This window comes from Myotis nattereri, assembly GCF_964212035.1.
Source record: "Myotis nattereri genome assembly, chromosome: 4".
Taxonomy (NCBI): domain Eukaryota; kingdom Metazoa; phylum Chordata; class Mammalia; order Chiroptera; family Vespertilionidae; genus Myotis; species Myotis nattereri.
In genome coordinates, this window is record NC_138079.1 from 67,907,659 (window position 1) to 67,935,651 (window position 27,993).

General features: G+C 39.7%; 1 protein-coding gene across 3 annotated transcripts; it reads right to left on the reverse strand.

Moving 5' to 3' along the window:
- Positions 1 to 3: 3 nt before the first annotated feature.
- CCDC112 (coiled-coil domain containing 112) lies at positions 4 to 27,991 on the reverse strand. Of its 3 annotated transcripts, none has more exons than XM_081089129.1 (10): positions 27,744 to 27,991; positions 20,353 to 20,474; positions 14,909 to 15,030; positions 12,287 to 12,376; positions 9,327 to 9,402; positions 8,102 to 8,492; positions 3,686 to 4,084; positions 2,090 to 2,185; positions 1,210 to 1,328; positions 4 to 615 (listed from the first exon to the last, which is right to left on the reverse strand). In XM_081089129.1, exons 1-10 carry the CDS (start codon positions 27,858 to 27,860, stop codon positions 585 to 587), a joined length of 1,563 nt encoding a protein of 520 aa, XP_080945255.1. In that variant the 5' UTR covers positions 27,861 to 27,991; the 3' UTR covers positions 4 to 584. The 3 variants fall into 3 exon arrangements, with proteins under 3 accessions (XP_080945255.1, XP_080945254.1, XP_080945256.1); XM_081089128.1 differs by having other exon boundaries at positions 3,686 to 4,093; XM_081089130.1 differs by lacking the exon at positions 2,090 to 2,185 and having other exon boundaries at positions 3,686 to 4,093.
- Between the last annotated feature and the right edge of the window lie 2 nt (positions 27,992 to 27,993).

A 27,993-nucleotide genomic window follows, 5' to 3' on the forward strand; every position in this document is an offset into this window, starting at 1 on the left:
GTGAACTGTGAGGCATATTTTTAATATAAATACTTTATATAAAACAAAGCATGCTTCGAACAAATACAAAATATTTATTACATAAAAATGTAGTAACTGATAAACTACCAGTTTGTTAAATTAGAAAAAGTACTTATTTCAAAATTCAAACCAAAAAAAACTTTACATTTTTGTTACTCAAGCTAACTTACCTCCAAAATATAAATGTTACAAAATTTTGGTTTGAAAATGTCATTCTGTGATTGTCCAAACTTATTTTGCTGTGCCATGCCAAAAACAAAGTATCTTTGAAATGTTCTGAATATTTAAATGAAATAGTATTTGTAACATAAACTTATTCAAAAAACTTTTACATAATAATAGGCCAACATACACATTACATACCCTCTTGCTATAAACAGGAAATACTAATGACAATACTACTTGGAACTTTACATCTGTCAATTCACATACAACACCATAATCAGTCTGTCTAAGCTAGTGACATTTAAAAACACATGTGGTTAATCACTCTGTTCTATTCAAGCTGAATATGCTAACATTCCCATCAACTGAATACCAGTTTCATTATCTCATATTCTTTTCTAAACTCCTTGTCTCCAGGTTGGAATAGCCCTAAGGAGAAGAAGAGAAGAGCAATTATAAATACGCAGAAAATTTTTATAAAGATCCTAACTGATTAGATGTTAACTTCTATTTCTTTTATTTGAACTTTTTTATAAAGCAAGTTTTATTCGGGTAGAGAAAAAGTAAGAGGCCAGGGTGCGGGCATCAGTGTGAAACAAGTGAAAAGTATGCAACCAAGTGAATGTGGGCCAACTCGAGTTATGCCGATTAAATGTTAACTTTTAAAAATATATGTAGATTTATTTTTATCACTTTTTACTGTAAAATATAATATACATATCAAAATTGCACAAAATATAAAACATGGTTATTTTTTAAAATATTTTTATTGATTTCAGAGAGGAAGGGAGAAGGAGAGAGAGAAACATCAATGCTGAGAGAGAATCATTGATTGGCTGCCTCCTACACACCCCCTACGGGGAATGAGCCTGAAACCCAACCCGGGCATGTGTTGTGACCGGGAATCAAACCATGACCTTCTGGTTCATAGGTCAGTACTCAAACACTGAGCCATGCCCACCAGGCGAAACATGCAGTTATTAAATTATTATAAAGTCAACACTCATTCTAATTCCTCTTTACCTATGTGGGATATGTAGAAGTGGCCCAGAGCCTGTTGGTCCTAAGTTTTTGGTCCGTTCTTCCCAACCTTTGGTAGGTTTGTAAAGCCTAGAAGGATCTCTGCTAACATTGTTTTCAACCTGTAATCAGAAGTAAAATGACTCTGAAATAATTAACATGGTATTTGTGATTCTTACTAAGAAAACTACTTGATATTAAAAACTGTTAATAACCTCTTCTGTAAACTTTTTATTGTGCTCATATAGCTAAAATAAAGATTGGGCCACATCAATCTATCCATAAATTGTTACTTTTAGTTTCTTTTTTAGTTCAGTTATTTTATTCTGTTTATATTATGAAGGAAATACGATGCAGCCAGGCAATAAATTTAGGATAAATATCTTCCTGTTTGTTATGAAAAAGCATAGGTATGTCCTCTGCCTTTTCCTTGAAAATTTCCTCCTTTTTTGAAACTTTTTAGTTTTCCAATTCTGAATAGACTGATTAAGAAAATATAGTAAGGGAAAAATAATTTTAATAACCAAAAGCACTTTAAAATACAACCTCAAGTCCATCTTTCTAGAAAGAATATTGGTTGCAGGATGCTTAGGTTTCCAAGTGTTTTTTGTTTGTTTGTTTTTTAACCAGTTCTTTGTTATGTCGAGAGTCACCTATATCTTTAGCTTTGAGTATCACCAACTGAGATTAAACAATGTGTTTATAATGTGAAATGGTAGAATTCAAACAATAGTTTAAACTGTACTAAGCTATGCTAAATAAGTACATTTTAAAGAAGATGGTACAGAAATCAAGCTGGATATAAAGAAAATGGATGTTTGTATCCTTACAAACCAAGGAATTAGGATAACAATAAAAATAAATTAATCTCAGTACAGAGCACCTTTTTTTTTAATTTTGCCAGTCTTCTTTGTTTTTCTGCCTTTTCATCTTCTTTTGACTGTCTATCAAGAATTTTCAGTTCAAGTTTACGTAAATCCTAAAAAACATATGCCAACAAAAAAGATAACATGAGAAAGTAAAATCAACTAAAATTTGTTTCAAACTTTAGTTGCTTGGAAGTAAAATTAAATCACCTTAAATATCAATATTCCTTCAATACTGACCTTTTCCAACACGAGTAAAAGCTTTATTTTCCTTGAAAATAAATGTGACACGTGCACATCTTTTGGAATCATTTTATGTTGGTTATTTCTTATTTTACTAGGCGAGTTAAGCCCACTTTCAGTACAGATATGTCTGGTTTTAGATCTCTCATATTTGGGGCATTTTGTTATTTAGGGAGATATTTTTATAGAGACTAAAAGAAATTCCACTAATAATGTGTTTTTGTCTTAATTTTTTGTATTTCCCTTATTTTTTGCTTTATAGATATTGCTATGTGTTTTGTTTTGTTTTTTAATTTATTTCTTTATTGATTTCAGAGAGGCAGGGAGAAGGAGAGAGAGAGATAGAAACATCAACGATGAGAGAGAATCATTGATCGGCTGCCTCCTGCACACCCCCCACTGGGGATCAAGCTCACAACCCAGGCATGTGCCCCCGGCCACAATCGAACCTGGGACCCTGCAATCTGCAGGCTTCCTTTTCTATCCACTGAGCCAAGCGGGCCAGGGCGATATTGCTATGTTTTATCTCATTTGCATCCCTTTCCGTTTTAAAGTATATACACTTCTTTGTCTTTTTGAGACTCTTTGGACTGAATTCCACTTTGATAAAATTATAATCTCTTTGATTGCATTTTCTTATATATATTTGTTTTTAAATCATTTATGATCCTGCCTCTCAGCAATAAACTTGATTCCTTTAAGTATACACTGAATATCTACAATGTACAGGTTACAGGAATAAACAAAAGGACAAAATCTCTGCCCTTGTGGAGCTTCTATTATGTTGGGAGATGGACAGTGAGCAAGTAAGGAAATCAATCATCTGTGGGGAAAAGCCAGTCAGTTTGGCAAAGAAAAAGTAGTCTAGCCTGTGGCTACCTTTCCAGCCTTGTCTCCGGCTGATTCCCACCTTCCATCTGATGCCCTTAGGATACTGAAGTGTTTACGGGTTCCCCCACAAACCACTGTTATACTTCTCCAAGCTGTCATTCATGCTGTTCTCTTCGCTAGGAAAGATCTCCCCTTTCTTCTTCAAGACTCAAATATCTTAGTGTCTCTCTAACACTAATAGTAGCTATGGTCATAAGCTACCCTCCCTGCATACCCATCTCCTAAGATTCTCTGTCCACAATTACCTCAATCACTACACTATTTACAACCTCATACAGAAATATACTTGCACATCTATCTTTCCCACGAGACTATAATATACTAGAAATGGTGGGGTGGGGAATGAGGGCGCATTGGTAGGTAGAAGCCTAATATAACAGAAGCACTCAATTTTTCCTGAACTGAATCTGGAAGTACCTCTATTGGTAGTAATACCACTAAATAATTTCTAAAATTATTTAGAAAACATATTTACTCACTCTTTCTTGAAATCTGGAAATTTCATCAGCAACAGTTTTCCTTTTTTCTGCCTTTTCTGTCTTTTCCCTTATCTCCTTTTCAAGTCTTAAAAATTCTTCCTGTTCTTTCTTCTGCTGGGTGTAGTTTTCTAGTAGTAATTTTAGTTTAAACTGGCGTTGGCGCTCTTTCTGCTGCCTTTTCTCTTTCTCTTCCTCTTCTTTTAACTGGGAAGCATATTTCATTGACATTTCTATACTTTTCTGTTTTTTCCAAGCTTCCACTGCCAATTTCTGCTGCTTTCTTTGTTCCTCTTTTTGCTTTTGATTATCTTCTTGTTTGTTATGAAAAAGCATAGGTATATCCTCTGCCTTTTCCTTGAAAATTTCCTCCTTTTTTTGAAACTTTTTAGTTTTCCAATTCTGAATAGACTGATTAAGAAAATATAGTAAGGGAAAAATAATTTTAATAACCAAAAGCACTTTAAAATACAACCTCAAGTCCATCTTTCTAGAAAGAATATTGGTTGCAGGATGCTTAGGTTTCCAAGTGTTGTGTTTGCTTGTTTGTTTTTTAACCAGTGCAATTTTTCTACTTCTGTTTTTAAAAATTAATGTCTCTTAAAACACTGAATAATGATTTATTCGTTTGGCCTTTCTTGTCCTCTCTTAACCCCCAGGTTCACAAAGATTGCACCTCATTTGTTTGTGTTCATGGGAAACATTCTTTTCCTCTGATCATCTTACTTATGCTTCCAAATCCTCTTTCAAGGCGTAAAATCCTTTCTGAGTGACCCCTCTCTGTTCAATTACCAGAAGAGGAACTAAGAGTGGTGTGGTTGAGAGTATGGGCTCTGAAGTCAGACCACTTAGAACCAAATCATGGCTTTACCACCTACTAGGTGTGACCTTGGATGAGTTACTAAGTTGCTCTGTCTTCATTTTGCTCATCTGTAAAAGTGGTAGGTAATACCTCTCCAGCAGGGATACTGTAAATATTAAATGAGTCAGTCCCTGAGAGGTAGTGCTTCATAAGTGTTAAAAAAAAAAAAAAAGCAAATTAGCTTCATTGCTTTACCAGGGTATGTAAAGATTATTTAAAATACTAGCAGCCTTCTTTATGCCATAAAGGATACATCCACTGAATTCCTTTACCCTCAAGTCAGGAAACTGTTCCCTCATCTTTCCTCATGGTGTATCATTCATTTATTCATTCAGTACATTCCTATCATATGCATACTCTATGGAAGGCAATGTGATAGGAATCATAGATGATTCAAATAATACCAAATGTCATCTAGTACAGTGCTACTCAATGTGCCAGTCCACAACAATTTCAGAGATTCATGCCAGAATGTAAATCAATGTACTGGTTCCTTCAAAAAGAGGGTTTTCTATTTTTTTTAAAAAAAGTCAAAACTGAACTAGTGTGCTTACTGGGCAGCTGATTCTAGTTCAATCACTTTATCTCACTGAAGACCAGTAACAGTTTGCAACCTAACAGCCAGTCCATGGACCAAGTTTGAGTAGCACTGTCTAGGTGAGATAATATATATGCATAAGTACCAGAATATATTCTAGAATATATTATTATGTGCTATAGCACTCCATAAAAGAGGTATAAGCAAACTGTTAGTAGGAAATTCTGAGAGGGACTACTTATGTTTGAGTGGACAAGAAGGAAGCATCTTATCTGGGCAGATTTTGATAACTGGGAGTTGAGGGGAAAGAATGGAGGTTCCAGAAAGTGGGAATAAGATAAACAAGGGTATTCAGGCCAGAAAGTTCAGAGCATATCTGAAAATAAGTATCTTTAGGCAAATGGTGATAAAAATGGTAAATCTACTCAGCATCTTAAACTAAGTTGGTTTAAAACTACATTTTGCTGCTTTCCCCCAAGTTTCCTCCTCCTCCTCCATGTCCTACTTCAGTAATTTTACCTCCATTTTCATACCCCCTCCTACCTCACCTCTTCAATCAATCATCAAATATCAGGAAACAGTGGTTGGGAACTAGCTAGAACTAAGGTGCTTTACCTTTACTACATGAGGCACTGTGTCTAGAGAGGTGGTTCTTAAACTTTAGCTTATAACAGATTACCCTAGAGGACTTGTTAAAACACAATTCCTGAGCACCACCACCAGAGTTTGGCTTAGGTCTATGGCTGGGGCCTGGTAAGTTCAATAAGCTCCCAGGTGATGTTGACTTTGCTAGTCCAAGAACCACTTTGCTGGTCCAGGGACCCCATGTGTTCAGTATCCAGGAAAAAGACTAAATAATACCTAATAGCTTGTTATTTTTGAGTTTTTAAAAATTACTTATGTTTCAAAATTTTTCTTAACACATTAAGCACCAAGCCTGTTTTGTCTTCCTTTCCGTTTCAGTCACCGGTGACTGACATGGCGCTTAACGTGTTAAAGTCCCAAATGTCACTCTTCTTACATTTAACTTATTTAGGAGAGATAAACAAGAAACACAAGCCATTTCCTCTAAAAATTTAGACTAAACATGGGATCAATATTTCTTTAATACTCCTGGGGCAAGTCATTTGTTGAACAGTCATACTCAAGCGAGTTAAAGTTTATAATAGTTGACTTCTACAAAAAAATGTGACTCAGACTTCAAGTGTCTGAACCCATGGTTCCCAACTTTGCCCTCTGGAGACATTTTTGATAATCACAACTAACGAGGTGTTACTAGCACGTAATGCAGTGGTTCTCAACCTTCCTAATGCCACGACCCTTTAATACAGTTCCTCATGTTGTGGTGACCCCCAATTTCATTGTTACAAATTGAACATAATTAAAGCATAGTGATTAATCACAAAAACAATATGTAATTATATATGTGTTTTCCGATGGTCTTAGGCGACCTCTGTGAAAGGGTCGTTCGATCCCCAAAGGGGTCACGACCCACAGGTTGAGAAACGCTGATCTAATGAGTGGAAGCCAGGAATGTTGCCAATCATCCTACAATGCACACAAGAGCATTTACAGCAAAGAATTATCTAGCCCAAGTGGTTAACTGTGCCAAGGTTGAGAAGTCCTAACAAAACCAAAGCCACAAGAATATTTTTGTGAAAATGAAACTTTTTAGATATTTGCTACACTTAAGAGTTAGTTACTTTTTCTCTGGGGTAGTCAAAATCTTGAGTCTTTTCAAATAAGCAATGGAGCTAAAGTTCCAAACCTCAATGAAACTTTGACGAGTGAAAATTGTTTTTCTACTGCCTCTTTATATTTCACTAGAGGCTCAGCGCACGAAATCACGCGACCCCGACCACCATGATAGCACCCCGCCCACCTGCTCATGCCTCGCCGCGCTCACCTTGGGGCGCCTGCCTTTCCACGCCCATCTGCCCAATGCCCCGCCCACCAGCCACCAGTCTTGCTGCGATCAGAGCCCGTGGGCTGTGGGGGAGGGACCAAGAGGTGCTCCATGCACTTCATGGTGACTGGTTGTATGGTTGTTACAGTGTTATAGACTAGAGGCCTGGTGCATGAAATTCGTGCAGGGGGGCGGGAGGGTGTCCCTCAGCCCGGCCTGTACCCTCTCCAATCTGGGACCTCTTGGGGGATGTCCGACTGCCGATTTAGGCCCTGCGGGATCAGGCCTAAACCGGTAGTCAGATCCCTCTCACAATCTGGGACCGCTGGCTCCTAACCGCTCGCCTGCCTACCTGCCTGATTGCCCCTAACAGCTTCTGCCTGCCAGCCTGATTGCCCCCTAACTGCTCCCCTGTTGGCCTGATTGATGCCTAACTGCTCCCTTGCCAGCCTGATTACCTGCAACTGCCCTCCCCTGCCAGCCCAATTGCCCCCAACTGCCCTCTCCTGGTGGCCTGATCGCCCACAACTGCCCTCCCCTCTGTGACCCGTCTCCCCTGCCGGGACCCACCTCCTCTGTGCGAGGCAACGGAGAAGCTGGGACCAGCCTCCTCCATGCCATGTGGAGCCATGGGACCCCCAGGCCTCACTGCGCGGAGCGGCCACTGGGCCCCGCCTCCGCTGTGTGCACGACCATCTTGTGGTGGCCATCTTATGACAATGTCACATGCGAGGACCACCTAGGCTTTTATTAGTATAGATTGAAAACCATGTGGCCTTTGCTGATAGGCTGCCTTTTATCAAAAGCCTGAGTATATCTGGATTTCCCACATTTCTGGTGGGTATAGAAGGTTTTGCCCACAATCAGAAGTTTTCTGGCCCACTATATTATTTCTTGGGGTAGAAATGTTTGGCCTTCAGAAAGTCCAACTATAGTTCCTTTAGTTAAGTTACTCAAAACTTCCCAGTGCCTGTTGCACCTTCTGTAAGATAGGGGGAAAACTGCAATATACCTCATGGAGTTGTTGTAAAATTAATAAATGTTAAAGAGTTTAGCACAGTAGCTGGAACAGAGAAAAATACAACAAATAATAGCCATAATAATTATTATTACCTCTTTTTTCCTTTCTTCTAGGGCCAGAAACTTTTGATACCATTTCTCATGCTGTTCAACTTCATCCTGTGTTCTTCCAGGAAGATGTTCTAGAACTTCTCCCATAAATGTTGGCTTCCCTTTATGTTTGTTTCTCACTTTTACAAAGTTCTGGTGATCATAATCATCCCAGCCCCCTTGTCGCCCTCCTGTTTGCTGAAGGAATTTTTCAAAATCCACAACTTCTTCTGGAAGAGTACTTGGTGCTACTTTGTCTACAGGAACTTTGCCTGACATCACTCTGAAAGCTTTCTCTGTTTCTGAACTACCCAAAGCCCATGTGTCAATCTTCCTTGATATGGCGCTCAACTCATTATTAGTTATTTTCTCTTCTTTAATAAGCTCTTCATATCTAAAATTTCAAAATAAAGTTTGATTAATAAGATACAAATCAATCCATATTAACCCTTTATTTTTCCTCTTATTTAAATTATTTCTCTTTTCATGTCATCTTTTCCACTTAACATTATTAACATTTATAAATCAAAGACTTGAGTTTCCCCACCCCCAGGTGGGCCCGGCCGCTCCATACGCTTGCCTCTGGAGTCCCCCGTCCCCTCAGACCCCAGCCACCCAGGGCCAGCCCAAGGTGGAGGCAAGCCTCGGATGGTGGCTTCCCAGCCACCCAGGGCCAGCCCGAGGTGCAGGCAAGCCTTGGATGTTGGCTGCCCCGCTGCCCAGGGCCCCCCAGGCTCAGGTAATCAGGGCCAGCCGAGGCGTGCGCTGCCAGCAGTGGCAGCAGCAGCGGTATGATGGAGGCATCGCCTTCCCCTGATCTCTGGGTTGCCTCCTGCCCCTGAGGGCTCTCGAACTGTGAGAGGGGGCAGGCTGAACTGAAGGACTGCCCCCCTCGAGTGCATGAATTTTCATGCACCAGGCCTCTAGTAATATATAAAAAAATAAACTAGTTCATAATAAAAAAAAAAGACTTGAGTTTCCTCAGAGAATAAGACAATCTTTTAAATTCTTATCTGAGATTTTATAGTGTCGATATATAAATGAACATTCACTTTAGACATGAAAAGCAATCTATGACCTAAAACAAAATTAGAAAAGTATTGTTGCCTTTGTGTAAGACTAATGTTAAATATATAACAATAAAATGGTTTATATATAACAACCTAGTGGAGAGTTATTGGAAATATATATGTCAGTAATTTTATATTAAAATGTGTTTAAAACATACATCAATCTCTGCTCCTCCTTAAAAGTGTTAATTGCATTTTCGATTTCTTCCATCATTTCTCTGAGTTTTTCAACAACTATAAAAAAAACACAGAAAAAGTATATCATTTCAGTATGACTAAGAATTAAATATTAGGGAAAAATGGACTGTTCCTTTAATTTAAAAACATTTCTTAGCCTAAAGAATAAGAAAAATGTAATTATACAAAGCTAATTTTTATGATTATAATTTTTTATTACAAATTTTTCCCTATGTACTATATCATTAAATATTATTATTATTATTTTTTTAAAATATATTTTATTGATTTTTTACAGAGAGGAAGGGAGAAAGATAGAGAGTCAGAAACATCGATGAGAGAGAAACATCGATCAGCTGCCTCCTGCACATCTCCCACTAGGGATGTGCCCACAACCCAGGTACATGCCCTTGACCGGAATCGAACCTGGGACCCCTCAGTCCGCAAACCGACGCTCTATCCACTGAGCCAAACCGGTTTCGGCAATATTATTATTATTTACCAAAAATGTTTCATACTACATATACTGTTTTGTAACTTGCAGTTTTAATTTAACAAAATGTTGTGGTTAACTAACATTTTATTATCTAAATCTATTCTAATTCATTAAGTAATTCTCCAATAATCAACCTTTATATAGATGCAGTACTATAATAAATATCTTTGCATGTATTTTTTTACATGCTCAAATAAGTATTTTTAGAGGATAACTGATGAAAGTTGAAATGCTAAATAAAAAAGTATGCTTATTTTCCAATATGCTAGATACCATCACATTATCCTTCAAAGAAGCTCCACCAACTTACAGGTCCTGAGAATGCTTCTTCTCAGGAACTTTTAATCATTTCCAATATGAAAGGCAAACATTTATCATCCCTGATTTAACGGACATTTTTTGTGTCTGTTAAAATAAGCCTTTTCTCGTTTTGTATTTCTCTCACTGTAAAATGGACCTTATTATCTTTGCCCATTTTTCTATTAGGTTATTTACCTTTGTTTCTCTAATTTGTAGGCACTCTTTATATATTACTAGAGGCCTGGTGCACGAAATTAGTGCACGGGTAGGATCCCTAGAGCTGGCTGGAGATCAGGGCCTATCAGGACTTTCCAGCTTCCAGCCAGTGCTTCCCTTCCCTGGCTGCCAGCTGCTGGCCAGGCCTTCCTTTGTTCCACGCCGCCCCCTGGTGGTCAGTGCACATCATAGCAAGTGATAAAACTCCCGGTCTCCCAGTTGAACTCCCGACTCCCAAGGGGACACTTTGCATATTAGCCTTTTATATATTTATATATTTACATATATAGATGTATATTAGCTTTTTAAGTTACATATATCACTAACATTTTCCTGTCTTTCAACTTTGCTTATATAGGGTTTATGGGCTTTTCTTGGTATTTTGTTTTTTTAAGCAGTCAATTTTGCCCACTTTTTTCTTTATGTTTTCTGATCTTTGTCATTCTTATAAATTATAATCCTATATGATACAAGCCTAATATGCAAATCGACTGAACGGCAGAACGACTGGCGGAATGACTGGTCACTATGATGTGCACTGACCACCAGGGGGCAGACACTCAACGCAGGAGCTGCCCCCTGGTGGTCAGTGTGCTCCCCCAGGGGGAGTGCTACTCAGCCAGAGCCGGGCTCATGGCTGGTGAGCGCAGCGGAAGTGGCCGGAGCCTCTCTCACTTCTGTGGCAGTGCTAGGGAGCAGCCAGCTAAGTGGTACGGAGTAGCGAGCAGGCGGGTGGTAAGGAGTGAGGGCTCCCAGACTGTGAGAAGAATATCTGACTGCTGGCTTAGGGCCGCTCTCCATGGGGAGTGGGCCTAAGCTGGCAGGTGGACACTCCCTGAGGGCTCCTGGACTGCAAGAGGACACAGGTCAGGCTGAGGGGTCCCCCACCCCTGCACGAATTTCATGCATTGGGCCGCTAGTACAATTATAAAAATATTAGCCCATGTTCTCTTCTAGTATTTTTATGGTTTCATGTATTAATTTAATAAACTATAATATTCATATTTGCCATTTTTAGTGCTTCCTAAACTATAAACACAGCACAAGTGTTTTATGTACACTGTCTTACTTCATCCCCCAACAACCCTGAGTTAGGTCCTGTGGTTATTATCCTTTTAGAGCTGAGAAATGAAAGCTAAGAAAAATCAAGTAACTTGCCTAAAGTCACATAACTGGTAGATCAAGAATTTGACTCAACATCTGTTTGATTCTTAAAATCTATTCATCTTGAGCACTTTACTGTTTCTCTCTAACATAGATGTTTCTCTCTCTCTCTCTCTCTCTCTCTCTCTCTCTCTCTCTCTCAAAATCAATAGAAACATACCTTCAGGTGAGGATTTTTTAAAAATGCTATAAATTTTTATAAATTATGGAGTGGGCAGAACAGATATTAGGGTCATTTACAGGATGAAGAATCGGTGGTAATGGAAGATTCATATGCAGTCAATAAAGAGGAAAAAAGACTGATTTCCTGATTCTTAGCCTAGTGGCTTTCCTATCATTTGCTTTTTGAAATAATTGCCTTTTAAGAGTCATTTCAAATGCCTAAAGAAATGGTTAAATAATATTAGGACAAATACTAGTCATTTATAAAGAAATAAAATTGTATCCTTTCCTCTCTACTTATGTAAACATATGCATATGCAACCTGGGTATGTGCTCTGACAGGGAATCGAACCTGCAACCTTTTGGTATACAGGACAATGCTCCAACCAACTGAGCTAGGGCAGGATTTATAGCATTTTAAAGATAAAAAGCTATGTAAACATCAGATAATACAGTTCTCTAATGTATTATCAATCCCTAACCAATAAAGTAGGGCTTAGTTCCATTAATGCTAAAGAGACAAATTCTTATTAGAAAAGTAAAAATGTTTCTAATGAATAAAAAATACTAATATGTAAGAATATAAAATCTAAATGTACTTACAACTAGGTGTAGGCTTCACATCTTTTAACTGATGCTGAAGTTTCTTTACATTATTATGTATTTTGGCCAATTGTTGCTGGATTTTTGATCCTATAAGGAAGAAGTATGTACTTTAAAATAATTCTATGACCAACATGGTTAGAGTTCAGGATTCTACACCTGAGACAGCACATCTTCACTTAGTAAAAGATAGCCAAGAGAAATTAAATAATGAACAAAAGATGGTTACTTAAGTGTCAATACAGCCTGAACCTTTTAATAAGTACCCTTGCTCTAAATAAAGCATCTCTCAATTTCCTCCAATATTTAAAAGCACAGTGGGGTAAATCTTACTATAACCTGTGCCAAGGAAATGTCTTTTTCTATACTCTGTGGAGATTGAGTTACTGGACACTCTTTTAAATACATGGATCAGTAGCTTAGGCTTAATCATATTTTATTCTTCAACAGAGTTTTATTTTCTTTTTAATTTGTTACAGTTTTATGGGAATAGAATTTGAATAGATCTCAACTCTATTTTTAGAATATTAAAACTGAATATTAATTCTATGAATAGTGACAAACTTGCTAATGAGAATTAATTTCATCTAACCACATCTTAGAGTGACTGACTGTCACAGCCTTGACAAAGTGCTTTCAGGTGCCATTCAGTGACATCTACACTATAGGCTGTCAAGCTCATCCCAAGGATCAGCCTGAAAATGTTGGGCCCACAATAAAAGCCTGAAAAACAGAGGAGGGTCTCAAAGACTTTTTCAGATGTTTTGTATCAGCAGCAGAAATCCTAGATTCCTCTTTTGAGTTTTCCTTCTGAAGTAATAATCTTACTTTCGTATTTATTTCAATTATATAGACTAAAATCATCTATTTACATTCATACATCTATATTTGTGTGATATATAATAGTAATACTATTTTATCACCTTTGGGTACTTTAGTATGCCCCTCTATTTTTTTAATGCTTCACAAATCACATGAAAAACCAAACAGCTCTGTCCAAAAGTCTTTAAAATAATTTTAAAAAAAAAAAAAAGGTTACCAGTAGGCCTGGAACCAATGCTAATATCCAAAACAAACCTCAAATATGTGTATGTGACTTTGGCTTTTTATTTCTTAATTAAAATTCAAGTGTTACAGAAGAGCAGAAACTTTATCCAATGTATTTTTATAGGATAAAAATTATCCTATAAAAAGTCTTATTCACTGTTGGAACTTTAAATCAAGAAACTTCTCTAGTAATGTAAGCAATTAGGAGAGTGTTTGTGTGTGCATATGTGTGTGTGTGTTGTTTTTTTTTGCCACAGTTTGATCAGTTACAGTAACATCTCTATAGGGCAAGTAATCTTTTATTTCTTCATTTGGAACTGCCACTCTATTAGGCAAACCATTAAAGTACAAACCATTTAAATACATAAATGCAGGCTAATATTGTGGCATGATGTTTGAGGTAAGGAAAAGAAATTTACTACTTCTGGGCTGTAATAGTGGAGGGAAAGCCTCTATATCCTTATATTAAGCGCATTCCTTCCTCTCCTTGATAAGACAAACACAAAGTGTTAATAAAGAGAGGCAAAAGTATAGCAGAAAAGAATAAAAAGATAAAAATAAAGCTGCCTTAAAAAGAGAAAATGAAGTGACTTAAAATGCAGAGAATGGAGACACTATACATAGTAGCACAACTGAGATATAAAGATCAGCTTCTCAGTGTCTATAAAAGAACGGAGGGAATTTAAGAAATATTAAACTAGGGATATTTAGATTTCTCTATGAATCAAAGAGGAGAACTGATATAAAATCTGGTTTTATAATAGGTCCTGTTGTCATTCAAATAGAAGAGGGAGAATGATTCTTGCCAGTACCCAACAAACGATGACTTTTAAAATAGTGCAATCTTATGTTCTGAAAGAAAAAAATTAAGAATTTCTTTTAATTGGCTAGAAGGGATTTATAAATCAATATTTTATAAAGCTTAGTTAGTTGATAACCATTATTTTTCCTTTAAACAATGCTAAGCAATTTTTTATTATTATAACCTAAGAATTTTTCAACATATAAAATCTACTCTTCAATAAAAGAAGGTATTTTTGTAGAATTCTTTAAGACCAACATTTAGTACACTATAAACAATGAGTGATATTCATAGCAAACAATAAAACATTTTCTGTGTAATCTATAAGGCACTTTTTCATATATTATCTCATGGGATGTACAGAACAACTGCCCTGAGGTAGAAATGGTAGGTGTTGTATCACAGACAAGTACACTCAAGTTTACAGGATTATGTGACCTGATCACTTCATACTGTTATGATGAGCTAAGACCAGATAACCCAGGAATTAATTTCTTTTAAGAAATTTTAATAACATTATCTAGTTTGTCAGCCAAAAACCAGAACCCTCTTTTTTCCTATTAAATTGAGAGAAATGCACACAGAAAACAATCCAGCTAGAATCACTAAATAGTAACCTGACAAAATAAATACATATCCCTAAAAGACAAACGCATTACTAACTAGAAAGTGTCTTGATAGAAAACATAAGTCAATGCACAGATACAAAGCACAGGGCAAAACTACAACTTTATGTCACTCAACAGTTTTTGTTCATCATGAACTCAACTTACTTTCTGTTTTCCTGCTGTTAATCAATTTATTTTCCAATTCTTCCAGCATACTATGCTCAATTCTGAAGTCACTTTTTTGGTTGTAGAAATGACTGTGTTTATCTTTTTCTATGTTAGTAACTCTTTAGAAAAAGAAATAAATGGTATAAATATGACTTAAATATATTTTTAATTGTTTAAAATATGAAGACACAATAATCAGAACTTTATATTTGAATTCATTCATCTAAGGAGTCAAAATATAATGAGTTGAATAATAAGGCTAAGGAGTCAAAATAGTAGCTAGAAAAGAGTTAAGTTCAACTAACACAAGTAATTTGAATTATTTAAATTATAAAATGTTAATTTAAAAAAATGCAGACTTGCTTTTAAAATACATAAACCTTTGACTGTTGATTCCAACGCAATCTCCCTGTGCCTGAAAGTGGCTGCCACTGGTGATGGCTGCTTTCAGTAGAAGATACTGTTAACTTTGTAACCTGAACCAAGACATTTACCCTTCATCACTAAAATGTGAATAATAGTTCTCCACTACCCAACAGGGCTGTAATTTCATTATATGAGATAACAGGTATGAGGGATCTTTATACAGTAAAAATGTGCTATGGAAATGCAAGTCATTAATATTATTAATACAACTAAAACTTCAAGAGGCAAACAATCTAAGAAATTTTATTGTATTTAAGGGATACTGTCTACATTTACTTCAAAGCTTCTTTGATTTAGTTCATCTACCAGTAAGGTCTGTTAGTTTGAATCCTGGGGTAAAACAAAATAAACACAGTACTAACAAGAAACTTTTTTTGTTGGACAAAATAATTTATTTTCTTAATACCTGTTCTCCTTCTCCCAGAAGGTGGAAATTAATATGAATACATCTCTACTAATCCTGGATTTAAGGAGAGGTGGAGTATCTCTAGCCATTGACTTACTTTCATATAACTTGAGGGGCAACTATCTAAGGTAGAGTTCCCAATCCTTTTCACTTTGGCACACATAGAGAAAAATTTGATATTCATAAGGCATACTTGGTGAAACAGATGAGACTGCTGCAGGCCCTTCCTGACCGCCCCAACACTGAGGGGATCATAATTTAGCACCTGTTTCAGAGAGGAAGCAATGAGTAGAACAGAGATGTCAAGTAGATTTCCGCCCGCAGGTCAACTCTAATGGACTGATGGTGGCTACTGGAGTCCTGTGCTGAGGACTGGGAAGCCCATCTAGACTCCAACTGGGGATGGGAAAATTACTATGATCAAATAGAAATTTCTAGCATTGACACAGGATGTACTATGACAGTAAGTGAGTTATGTTTTGCCATTCCTGGGTTAGAAATATTAACCCATAAAGACATTAAAAAGATAATAATGGAGACAAATTGCCAAACATATGAAAAGATGATCAACCTCACTCACAATAGAAGAAATGAAAGTTAAAACTATACCATGGCAACATTGTACACCTATCAGACTGGCAAAAAAATCACAAGTTTAAATAATATATTCTAATGGTAAAACTGTGGGAAAATAGGTCCTCTCATACATTGTCAGTGAAATCGTAAATTGTGTATGGCGGACCATTTGGCAATATATCAGTGCATATTCGTATAACTTTGACCCAGAATTTCTACTTCCAGGAATATTTCCTAACGATACACCTACACATATGCAAAATGGTATGGACCTATGTGAATATGGCAATTAATTGCAGCACTGTTTGTTATAATAAAAGATTGACTATAACCTAAATGTCCATCACTAAGGGGTAGGTTAAATAAATTATGTCACAATTACAATTTATTTAACATGGAATACAATGCAGTGGTACTGTGTTCCATGTACTGATAAGGAAAGATCTCCACTACACACACTTTTTATAACAAAGAATTTATATGACATGACAATGTTAGTCATACCCAAAAGTAGAAAATGCTAAATTGTATACCTTCAAATGATATTATTCCCCTCATATCACTCTGATTCAACAATTTTACCTCTTCTTCCTCTCTTGGCTCATCTATCGTTTTACTTTTAGCTTAAGTATTCTAAATTAAACCCATTTCATTATTTAATTTCACCCCAACATACTTCAGTGTGCATCTCTAGAGATTATGGATATTTGCCTTACATCACTATAATGCCACTCTCATGCCTGACAAGGTACAATCCCTTAGTATCTAAGATATACTCTTAAGTTAAAAAAAACACACACAACAATACGCAAGATCCAGAACAGATGTTAAAATTTATATAAAAAAGACAAACTATGAATATGTACTTTTATTTCTTTATAAGCACAGATTATAAAATATCTGTGGTACGATACACAAGAAACTAAAAATGGTGGTTGTGTGAGAGGAGGGGAAGTAGATAGCTGGGGTCATGGGCGAAACAGACTTTTCACGGTGTACCCTTTGATATGCATTGAATTTTAAACCACGTGAATGTTTTACCTATTCTGAAAATAAAACAGAGTTATTACAAACTGTGTTTTGTTTTTTCTTTGTATATAATGAGAATTGCTGGATAGAAATATTCTTCCAATGGATTTTTATCACATTCTCCCAATGAGTTTTTCCAAAACCTTTTAACAGATGAAGAAAGCCTACTCAGAGCTGTAAAACCAGCACATACTGGTAGACAAGGAACAAGACTGGCATAATCTACTGGTTTGCTATATATATATGGACATTAACTTCTTGGTAGATTACCTGTTGAGAGAGAAACATAAACCAGAACCCTTAACCAAGAGTCTAATGCTATCCAAGGTAATACATTTTGGAAATCAAAGAAAATAAAACTGTATTTTCTCAAATTCTGAGTATTAAAAGTAGTATATAAGTATTATATAAATGCAATTGAGAATTCAATGTCCCAAAGCTATAGTATAGTACAACTTTCCAATTTCAAACAGTATTACTTTTTCATTGGTAGAATTTCTAAACAGACCACTGCCACTAATTCTAGTCCAGAGACCATTTTTTACAAGTCTCCTTTCCTCTGGGTTCTTTAGCAAATTGGTACTTTATAATTTAAAAGAAGTGTTTTGACATACTTCTCAATTGTAGGGTAGGGTTGACTGCTCTGAGTTCTAATTCTCTTATCATTCCTCACCCTATCTAATAAAAGAGAAACATGGTAATTGGCGTACGACTGCTACCCTTTCCATTGGCTAATCAGGGAGATATGCAAATTAACTGCCAGCCAAGATGGCGGCCGGCAGCCAGGCAGCTTGAAACTAACATAAGGCTTGCTTGCTTCAGTGACGGAGGACTCCAACGTTCCCCGCCTGCCTTGCCGGCCTCTGAGCTTGCAGTTTAAGAAACATTGTAACAAATATAGATGCTAAACAAAACCCCAGAAACCTGCTTTTAGCGAGTCCGGGATCTCAGAGCTGGAGTTGATACAGAGTTTCGATTATAGAATCAAAACAAACCAGATACCTGCTTTCAGCAGCAGAGGCCTCAGAGCTGGAGTCAGAGCTAAAGCTGGCCCAGAATAAAAATAAAGAAAAAAAAGGAGCAGTTGGGAGCTTCAGTCGGCCTGAAAACAGCCCTCAGCCCCTCACCCAGGCTGGCCAGGCACCCCAGTGGGGACCCCCACCCTGAAGGGTGTGTGACCAACTGCAAACAGCCATCAGCCCCTCACCAAGGCTGGCCAGGCACCCCAGTGGGGACTCCCACCCTGATCCAGGACACCCTTCAGGGCAAACCAGCCAGCCCCACCCATGCACCAGGCCTCTATCCTATATAGTAAAAGGGTAATATGCCTCCCAGCACCGGGATCAGCGGAGCTGAGAGGCCTCCGGGCACCGGGATCAGCGTGACAGGGGGCAGCGCCCAAACCCCCTGATCGCCCTGCAGCTCTGTGTGTGACAGGGGGCGGGGCCACAACCTCCCTATTCACCCTGCTCTGTTCGTGACAGGGGAAGGCACCCCAACCCCCTGATCAGCCCTGCTCTGTGCCTGATAGCGGGGAGCTCCCTAACCCCCTGATCGCCCTGCGGCTCTGTGTGTGACAGGGTGCGGCGCCTCAACCCCCTGATCGGCCCTGCTCTGTGTGTGACAGGGTGCAGCGCCCCAACCCCATTCCCCCCTCCCCCCACGGGCCCTGCTCTGTGTGTGACTGGGTAGAGCCATAACCTCCCCATCGGCCCTGCCCTGAGTGTGACAGTGGCGGCGCCCCAACCCCCTGATTGGCCCTGCTCTGTGGGTGATAGAGGGCGGCGCCCCAACCCCCTGATCCGCCCTGCCCTGAGTGTGACAGGGGGCGGTGCCCCAACCCCCCCAATCGGCCCTACCCTGAGCGTGACTGAGGGTGGCATCGCAACCTCCCAATCTGCCTTGCTCTGTGCATGACAGGGGAAGGCACCCCAACTCTCCAATTGGCCCTGCTCTGAGCCCGACCAGGGGCTGTACCTAGGGATTGGGCCTGCCCTCTGCCACCCGGGAGCAGGTCTAAGCCAGCAGGTCGTTATCTCCCGAGGGGTCCCAGACTGCGAGAGGGCACAGGCCGGGCTGAAGGACCCCCCTGCCCCCCAAGTGCACAAATTTTTGTGCACCGGGCCTCTAGTGATATATATAACACTGAACATTCAATATAGGGCATCCCATAAAATATACACATATATTTTTGACAGCTCAATTGATGTTTCTTCCTCTTCAGATTTAACCCATTGGAATCAATAATTACTCAAAGTGTGTATACATTTGGGGGTGGGGGCACCCTGTATATATCACTAGTTATTTAAAGAAAAAATACAAATACACCACAAATTAAAAGTTCTCAGCCTAATCATTATGTGCAGGATGGATCTGAAAGGGACAGAAACCATGAGAGGGAGACCAAATAAAAGGACATTTCAAAAAATAACTCGAGGTAGAGACTTTTCATTATAATTGCTCACTCACTCAAAAATATGTACCAAATGCTAACCTTGGTAAGTGAAAATATATTCAATCTGTTATTTGATATATGAGATCTAAAGAAATAACTATATTGTCTCCTTTGAAAGACACTGGTTCAAATGGTAAAAATAAATAAAATTCAAATAACTGCACTTAAAATTAACTTTATATTAAATAGTCTCTTATCATTTGTCTATTGTACACACTCCACCTTTCTCTAATGACCAATTTTTTGTAACTTAATGTGGAGATTGGACAGGGTGGAGTAGAATTAACTTTATACATTGTTCATAATAAAATGACTAGTGCCCTAACCGGTTTGGCTCAGTGGATAGAGCGTCGGCCTGAGGACTGAAGGGTCCCAGGTTCGATTCCAGTCAAGGGCATGTACCTTGGTTGCGGGTGCATCCCCAGCAGGAGGCAGCTGATCGATGTTTCTCGCTCTCTCTCTCCCTTCCTCTCTGTAAAAAATCAATAAAATATATTTTTAAAAGAAATGACTAGTAATGTTATTTGAAAACAGTGTTTTTATACTTACAGATTTTTTAATTTTTCTGCTGTGCGTATGAATTCTGCTTTCTTAGGCTGACTAACTTTCTGTTTCCAGTTGTGAAGCTGAAAAGAACGAATTCCTCCTGAAGTACCAAAACAGCCATCATTCTGCATTAAAAAAAAAAAAAAGAAGTTTATCCTCAATAATAAAAATGGTAAAAGATGAAGGTGGAATTTTTTTTCAGAGATGAAATGTCAATGATGGAGTTTCTCAGGGGATAATTTTATCCATTCATCCATTGATGGCTACTGTAAATAAAGTTACAATGAACATGGGGTGCATACATCTATTCAAGTTAATGTTTTCGTTTCCTTTGGATAAATGCCTAGAAGTGGAATTACTGGATCATATAGTAGTCCTATTTTTAATTTCTCGAGGAACCTTTGAATTATTTTCTATAGTGCCGCACCAATTCCCATCCGTAGTGCACAAGGGCTCCTTTTTCCACTTCCTTACCAACACTTGTTGTTTCTTGTCTCTTTGGTAGTAGCCATTCTAACAAGTGTAAGGTAATATCTTACTATAGTTTTGATTTGTATTTCCCTGATTAGTGATGTTGAGTACCTTTTCATGTACCTGTCAGTTTGTTTCCTCTTCCCATTTTTTAAATTGTATTGGTTTTCTGCTATTGAGTTGTATGAGTTCTTTATGTATTTTGGATATTAACCCCTTATAAAATATATGATTTGTAAATATTTTCTCCCATTCAGTAGGTTACCTTTTCATTTTGTTGATAGTTTCCTTTGCTATTTAGAAGCTTTTTGTTTGATGTAGTGTCTTTACTTTTAGAGACTAATTTTGCTGGACATAGATATTTTGGTTGACAGTTCTTTTCTTTCAGCATTTTGACTGTCATCCCACTGCCTTCTGAAGTCCAAGGTTTCTAATGAGAAATCAGCCATTAACTTACTGAGGATCCCTTGTATGTGTTGGGTTGCTTTCAATATTTTGTTTTTGTCTTTCTACAGTTTGATTATAATGTGTTTAGGTATGGATCTCTGAGTTTATTCTGTTTGGAGTTTGCTGAGTTCTGACAACATATAAGTCAACTATTTTTCATCAAATTTGGAAAGTTTTTAGTTATTATTTCTTCAAATATTCTTCTCCTTCCTCTTTTCTCCTCTCCTTCTGGGACTCTCATCCTATATAATAAAAGCCTAATATGCAAATTGACTGAACGACAGAATGACCAGTGGAACGACCAGTCGCTATGACAAACACTGACCACCAGGGGCAGATGCTCAATGCAGGAGCTGCCCCAGCCCTCAGGCCCCAGGCCAGCCAAGGTGATGTGAGCGGGGATCCCCTGATTGCCCCACCCGTCACCCCGCAGAGGGAGGTGACCGGCGGTGGCGGGGGGCAGGGCTGGCAAGCAGGTGGTGCTAGGCTGGCCAAGGAGAATGCCGGCGTGTCCCAGCGGAGGCCCCCTGATCACCCCACTGGTCACCCCACAGATGGGCCCTGATTACCAGCCAGGCCTAGGGACCCTACCCATGCATGAATTTCATGCACGGGGCCTCTAGTTATACATAATGCTTGATGGTGCCTAACAGATCTCTGAGGCTCTGTTCATTTTACTTTCTTTTTTTTTTTAATCCTCACCTGAGGACATGCTTAGAGAGAAAGGGAGGGAAGAAGGGAGGGAGATGGAGAGAGACTGAGAGAGAGAGGAGAGAAGAGAGACATCGAAGTGAGAGAGAAACATCAATCGGTTGTCTTCCCACCCAACCAATGTGGCTCAGTGGTTGAGCATGAACCAGGAGGCTCGTGGTTCAATTCCCAGTCAGGGCACATGCCAGGGCTGTGGGCTAGCTCCCCAGTGTGGGACTTGCAGGAGGCAGCCGATCAATGATTAGCTCTCGTCATTGATGTTTCTCTCTCCCTCTCCCTTTCTCTCTCTGAAATAAATAAAAACATATTTTAAAAAAAATCGGTTGCCATTGATCCCACTGCTAGGAATATATCCCAAGAAACCAGAAACACCAATCAGAAAGGATATATGCATCCCTATGTTCATAGCAGCACAATTTACAATAGCTAAGATTTGGAAACAACCTAAGTGCCCATCAATGGATGAATGGATTAGAAAACTGTGGTACATCTACAGGATGGAATACTATGCTGCTATAAAAAAGAAGGAATTCTTACCATTTGCAACAGCATGGATGGAACTGGACAGCATTATGCTAAGTGAAATAAGCCAGTCAGTGAAAGAAGAATACCACATGATCTCACTCATTTATGGATAATAAAGGCCATTATAAACTGATGAACAAAAATAGATACAGAGGCAGAGCAGCATTAAACAAACAGACTGTCAAACTACAGTAGGAAGGCTGGGGAGGGTGGGGGGGGGGGTAAGAGATCAACCAAAGGACTTGTATGCATGCATATAAGCATAACCAATGGACACAAGACACTGGGGGGTAGGGAAGGCTGGGGGAAGATCAAGGGGGAAAAAAAAGGAGTCAAATGTACTACTCGTTGTAATATTTTAAGCAATAAAAAAAATAAATAAATAAAAAATAAAAAAAATCGGTTGTCTTCTGTACCTGCCTGATCAGGGACTGAACTCGCAACCCAGGTATGTGCCCTGACTGGGAATCAAACCAGCAACTTTTCAGTGCACAAGACGACACTCAGCCAAGTGAGCCACTCTGGCTGGCTGTTCATTTTTCTTCATTCTTTTTGTTCCTCAGTCTGGACAATCTGAATTTACCTATCTTCAATTTATTGATTCTTCTACCAGCTCTAATCTAATGTTGAGTCCCTCTAGTAAATTTTTCATGTGAGTCATTGTACTTTTTAACTCCGGAATTTCTATTTAATTCCTTTGTTATAATTTTTACCTCTTTAAGATATTTTCTATTTGGTGAGACATAGTTCTCACACTTTATTTTAGTTCTTTAACATAATTACCGTAAAACAGGTGATTTAAAGTCTTTGTCTATTATGTCCAACATGTAGTCTTCCTTAGGGAAGTCTACCTTACTATCTTTTAAAAAAATTATCCTGTGTGTGGACCATATTTTGTTTCTTTGTTTACCTCATTTTGTTGTTAAAAACTGGACATGTTAAATAACATAATGTGGTAACTCTGAAAATGAGATTCTCTCCCCCCAAAGAGTTGTTGTTGCCCTAACTGGTTTGGCTCAGTGGATAGCGTCGGCCTGTGGACTGAAGGGTCCCAGGTTCGATTCCGGTCAAGGGCATGTACCTTGGTTGAGGGCATATCCCCAGTAGGAGGTGTGCAGGAGGCAGCTGATCGATGTTTCTCTCTCATCGATGTTTCTAACTCTCTATCCCTCTCCCTTCCTCTCTGTAAAAAATCAATAAAATATATATTTTTTAAAAAAGAGTTGTTGTTGCTGTTAGTTTAGTTACTTTCCTGAACTAATTCAGTAAAGTATGTTTGCATGGCACCTGAACTCTCTGCTTGGTTAGCTTAGTTGTCAGCTAATGGCTGGTTGGTCAGAGATTTTCTTAGATGTCTTGAACCAAAAAGTCTCTTAGCCTTTGCTGAGGGGGGGTCTATGTGCATGCCAGGCATGCCTTCAACACTTGTGCAAGCAGTTTATACCTCTGCCTTAGCCTTTACTTCTTTTTGCAAAGAGTTTCAAGGTCAGCCAAAAATAAAATCTTAGGCCAAAGTTCTTCTCTGGCATATTAGTTTCCTGTTGCTACTATAATAAACTTATCACAAACTTAGTGGCTTAAACAACAAATTTATTTTTTTACCGTTCTGGAGTTCAAAAGTAAAATTAAGATGTTGGTAGGACTGCCTTCTTTTTGGAGGCTTCAGGGAGAATGCACTTCCTTACCCATTTTTTGGCTTTTAGAGGCCACCTTCATTCCTTAGCTCCTGATCCCTTCCTCAAATCACTTCATCCTCTTGCCTCCATCATCACATCTACCACTGGCTCTAATCTTCCTGCCTCCCTCTCATAAGGACCTTTGTGAATACACTGGTCCAGCCAGATAACCCAGGGTAATGTCCCCATTTAGAGACCTGAAGTCAATCATGTCTGCAAAGGATGTGACTATCGCTGGTAGGGGGTGGTGTGCATTCTTCAGTCTGCTACACCCAAACATACACGCAGTCTTATGGTTGTGTGTGATCTTCTAGAAGAAATCCGTTTTGAGTAATCATTTGAAGTCAGAGAAGAAATGTAATTATTACTAAAAGACTACTCCAGGCAGCCAAGTATCATAAAATATAGGCCACAACAGGGAGGTCACTAGAAACAAAACAACAACAAAAATACAATGAAACAGAAGATGCAGCCCCATCCTAGTACAAAACCATGACGTACACTATTAGCGATATTTCCAAAAAGTCACAATTCAACAGCTAAAATGATCAAGTGCGATATGGCATTTGAGAGGAGGATAAAGATATTTGTAATTTTCAGTTTTGGAAGGCAATGGCTGAGGGGAATTGTAAAATAATATACAAATATTAAAAAGCATAGAGTATATTATTATTTTTCATAATAAGTGAGAATTTTATGGGATTCCACAACCTACAAAGGTTATAGAATAAAATACAATATAAAATGTTTCTAAAACTTCAAAGATAATCGCTTCAAAATAATTTAAGGAAACTGTTATGCACTGAATTATGTTGTTTCCCCCCTCCCAAATTCATATCTTGAAGCCCTAACTTCCTTTGTAACTATAGTTGGAGATAGAGCCTTTAAGGAGATAATTAAGGTTAAATGAGGTCATAAGGATGGGGTCCTAATCCAATAGGACTGGTACGCTAATAATAATAATAAGAGACGACACTAGAGAGAGCTCTCCCCCCCACCCCCATGTGCACAGACATAGCAAGAAGGTGGCTGTCCACAAGCCTCTTTAAACCACCCAGTCTGTGATATTTTGTTATGGAGCCCTAAAAGACTAAAACAGGAACTTTAGATATTTTGGTGGATATCTCTAATATCATGAGGTTGTCATCAGAAAATTATCTTAAGAAAACATTAGTTGGTTTCACTGTTAGAGTCTATAGGAACATTCATTCATGCATATGACAATATTCAAGTTCAGTGTTAGGCTATAGAATTTGAGCATATCATTATGTGTATGGGGGAGGGGAGTACAAAGATGGATAACACATAGTTAAACTCCATACAAATCCACAATATAGTACAGCAGAGATTCTAATTCCTTTTTTTAAAACCCAAACACCCTTGAGGAGTTCTACCCCATTACCGTTGCAACTGTCAACTATAAGGCTCTGCATCCCCTAAAGTGGTGAGAGGATATAAAGCAGGTGTCTTAACCTCAGCACTATTAATATTTTGAACCAGATAATTTTTTGTTGTGAGGGGCTATTCTTTGGCCTCAACTCACTAGATGCTAGTAGAACACCAACCTCCCCCTAAACCCCCACATCTGTGACAACCAAAAATAGTCTTCAGACATTGCAAAATGTTAGGGACCGATACAACATTTGAAATAGCTCCACGGTGATTCTAATCACCCTGGAAAGCAAACCCCTGGAAGGCACACCACCTCAGCCCGGCCTGCGCCCTCTCGCAGTCTGGGAGCCATCAGTCAGGACATCCTTAGCGCTGCTACAGAGGCGAGAGAGGCTCACTCCCCAGCCATGAGTCCAGCTTCTGGCTGAGCGGAGCTCCCCTGTGGGAGTGCACTGACTACCAGGGGGCAGCTCCTGCACTGGGTGTCTGCCCCCTGGTGGTCAGTGCGCATCATAGCGACCAGTCGTTCTGTCATTCGGTTGATTTGGCTTTTATTATATAGGATTATGAATTTTTATATATTTTATATTTTTTCCTGAGTCATTTGGGCCAGAGTTAGAATATAAAGATAATTATAAAGGATGTGTGAGAAAATGTGTCTGAGGTGGAATTTCTTGAATTTATATAAGACACTGTATTTCCTTAGAACCCGGGTGGGAAACTTTTTTCCTGCCAAGGGCCATTTGGATATGTATAACATCATTCACGGGACATACAAAATTATCAACTTAAAAAACAACTTGTTATATTTGGTCAAACATTTAACTAACTCATCCTTAATGCCTTGGCAGGGCCAGAGCAAATGATTTCTCTGGCCTTATATGGCCTGTGGGTGTTTCCCATCCCTCCCCTTAGAGGAAGAAAAAGATGGAACATGTCCTCAGCTCACAACAGCCTTCCCTCCGTTTGGACTGACCCACAAATATTTAGTGAGCACCTACTATGCTCCAGGACTAAACAGGCACAGTTCTTGGTGCTGGGAACACAACAGTGAATAAAAGTTTCTGCCCTTACAGTTTACATTCCTAAGGGTGGATGGTATATGGAGAAAGACATTTTTAAAAATAGGTATAAAATATATAATATATCACGGTAATAAGTGCTATGAAGAAAAAGAAAACCAGAAAAAGGGACGGGTTGTGCTGGATAAGGGAATTCAGTTTGGGGAGGGCATAGAAAGAATCATTGAGCCGATGGCATTTGAACAAAGATACCTGAGGGCGGTGACAGTGCTAAGCATGGGGAAGAGCATTCTGAGCAGAGGGAATAGCAATTTCAAAGCCCCGAGGTAGGAGAGTGCTTGGCATGTCTGAGTGACCACCGGGAGCCGGGATGGCTGCACAGAGCGCTGGAGATGCAGCGACAAGGAGGTGGGGCGAGGGCGGGGCAGCTCATCGCCGGGGTAAGGCTGTTGGCTTTTGTTGTGAACGAGATCAAGACGCTCCGGAGGCTTCTGGGCAGAGGGGTGTCATTACTGGACCGAGTCGCCCAGGCGTCGAGAATGCTTTAGAAAGGCAAGCGTGGGAGAACAGAAACCAAGGAGGAAAGCAGTTCAGCCAGGGGGAAACGACGGTGTGGACAAGGGCAGTGGCGAGAGGAGGTGGATTCCGGATTTATCCTGGGGGTGGGACAGGCAGGAACTGCCCGTGCTCAGCTGTGGGCTGTGAGGGAGCGAGAGGAGCCAACACTCCCCTGGAGGGACCCTCCGGTCCGCACGGTGGAGACACGGGTCCCGCACTGATCTCTGGAAACACATCTGCCGCGGACCCTCCCCGTCCGGCACAATAACAGAGCAGCCGCCGATCCCTTACCCGGCACACAGTCCCTCTCCACCAAGCACTGTGCGGGGGGCTCCCAGACACGGCGGCCACGGCTCGGGCAGGTGCACGCCACCAGCTGCAATGTTTTAGGGAAGAATTCGCGTCGCGGAGAGGAGGTGGCTCTCGGTGAAAAGCAGGGAAACGCACAGGCGAACAAAGCGCAACGCCGGGCCGGGCCAGGCCTCGAGCCACGGGAGGCGCACCCCTCCCGGGCCGCGCGGCAGACACCTGTTCAGACACCGCTTCGGGCTCGCGGCCGCCCCCACAGCGGTTCCGGCCCTCCTCCGTTTACCTGTTGCGGCACCGGCGCTGCTCCCACGCCGTTCCCGGCGGCCGCGCCCGCCCCCGCCACAGCCCCGGCTACCGCGGTGGCCGCCGCCGCCACCACGACCGTCGTCAGGGCAGCCATCTTTTCTCGCCGAGCCGCTCCGGCCGCGGCGACCACCCCGACCTGCGGCTCCGGGCGCCGGACGCTCCGGGAAAGGCAGACGCTGCACGAAGCTGCCGGGCTCCAGGCTCCGTCGGGATGCTGGGCCGGGCGT

Coding starts and splice junctions, on each gene's coding strand:
- CCDC112 (XM_081089128.1), bottom strand. CDS start 27,860: ATGGCTGCCCTGACGACGGTCGTGGTGGCGGCGGCGGCCACCGCGGTA. Junction 8,493..9,326: donor AAGGAGGAGCAGAGATTGAT/GTATGTTTTAAA, acceptor TTGAAATTTTAG/ATATGAAGAGCTTATTAAAG. Junction 1,329..2,089: donor TGGCAAAATTAAAAAAAAAG/GTGCTCTGTACT, acceptor TTCTGATTACAG/GTTGAAAACAATGTTAGCAG.